General features: G+C 48.0%; 1 protein-coding gene across 1 annotated transcript in view; it reads right to left on the bottom strand.

Annotated features, from left to right (window-relative positions):
- Positions 1 to 848: 848 nt before the first annotated feature.
- LOC104168422 (protein HID1-like) overlaps positions 849 to 1503 on the bottom strand; it is a gene marked incomplete at both ends in the record, with an annotated part of 16587 nt that continues 15932 nt past the window's right edge. The window contains 2 exon segments of the mRNA XM_009709005.1: positions 849 to 982; positions 1480 to 1503. The exon segment at positions 1480 to 1503 is cut by the window's right edge and continues 201 nt beyond it. Coding sequence (XP_009707307.1) covers positions 849 to 982; positions 1480 to 1503 — 158 coding nt within the window.

The raw sequence follows: 1503 nt of genomic DNA, 5'->3' as shown, positions 1-1503 counted from the left end.
GCCTCCCTGTACAAATGGATGCAATGTTCTCACTGCAAGGAAGTAGCTCTGTGAACAGTCAGTGCTCAGGCAGAGCATGAGGCAGCACTAGGTGTATAAACATGGCCTTGCTGAAGGAAGAGAGAACATGCAGGACAGCCCTTATAATACACATCCTACAAGACAGCCTAGAGGTTTTTGATACTGGACAGGAAAGGACATGGACTGAGATAACAGAGAGCAATAAAAGACTATTGCCTCACTGAAATTGGAAGATGGTTGTTTTATAGCTCTTGATGGGGAAGACTAGCAAATGCCAGAAGGCTGACATTGCCACCCGAGCCTAGAAGGCCAGTGCAGCCTTGATTCACAGATCGCAAAGCCTCTGTCTCATCTACATGGCCAAGCAGCCACCACTCTGAGGGCAGCATCTCAGCCAAGCCCTCATGGGAACACATTGTTCACAATATCAGCTAGCCAGAAGATTTTGGTAGAGCTCTCCATCACAGAAAGAAGGGAGAGGAAAAAGAAACAGCAGTCAGAACCTGAGATGAAGGTCTCCGCAGCAGGATCCTCAGGAGGAATGTATCCCTTTGCAATTATGCACTTGCTGCTCTATCAGTAGCTTTCAAGGTGAAGAAAGCTCGCTCCTCTAGCGTCCTAGCTTTTGTGTCACTAGCACAAACGTGAAACACCCAACATGACGCAACAGTACTTCTGAACCACGGTGTCTTCCAGCACAGCGTGCATGTGCATATGGCCTTTAATATGATGCCTTTCTTCAGTGGGCCAACTAGACCTCTCGTTCCAAGTCCCCCATTTTAGTTTATTTCACACCCTAGATTACACACCAGACAGTCTGGCCTTACCCCGCTCCAGGGCTCCCCATCACCCACAGCTGAGGGTGGGTTACCCTCCAGGGGAGGCTGGGAAGACTCGGGCTCCAGCGAACGCATGGTCCCATCCTCCGATACCTGTGACTTCTCCGTGAGCTTGTCAATTCCTGTGTTCAAAAGAGAAAAAGCTCAGAAACACAAGTGAATAAATACACTTAAAAGCAGGGGGTTCTTCTCTGCCCTACCATGCGCAGACACCTCATGCGTCTGCTGACATCTGAAACCCTCTCCTTTCAACAGGAGAAGCAAGACCCTGCCTTGATTTCACCACACCAAAGGAGTTTGTTTGTCTCTAGGAAAATGCTTCCCAACGTAAGAGGAACACAGGTTCGGAAGGACAGAGTTAAACTGAGGCAAAAGGTCAGGATTAGGACAAATGGCCATGTGGACACTAAGTCTGAGAGGAGAGAAACTCAAGGCAGTTTACTTTGACTTGTTTGTGATCGGCTTTGGCAAACTGATCCGAATCTCAGACTGAAAGGCAGTAAGTCATTCAACAGATGTAAACTCTTAATCTCTCCCACGCCCAGTGAAAGGGTGAGTCCGCATCGTATCTCAGAGAAAACAAACCTCTCTCTTGTTACTAAGGTAAACTAAAGCTGACCTGGCGTAGCCACTAAACTTGTCT

This window comes from Cariama cristata, unplaced genomic scaffold (assembly GCF_000690535.1).
Source record: "Cariama cristata isolate BGI_N322 unplaced genomic scaffold, ASM69053v1 scaffold16711, whole genome shotgun sequence".
Taxonomy (NCBI): Eukaryota; Metazoa; Chordata; class Aves; order Cariamiformes; family Cariamidae; genus Cariama; species Cariama cristata.
Note: the sequence above shows the minus strand (reverse complement) of the source record. Positions and strands in the feature narration are given on the sequence as shown.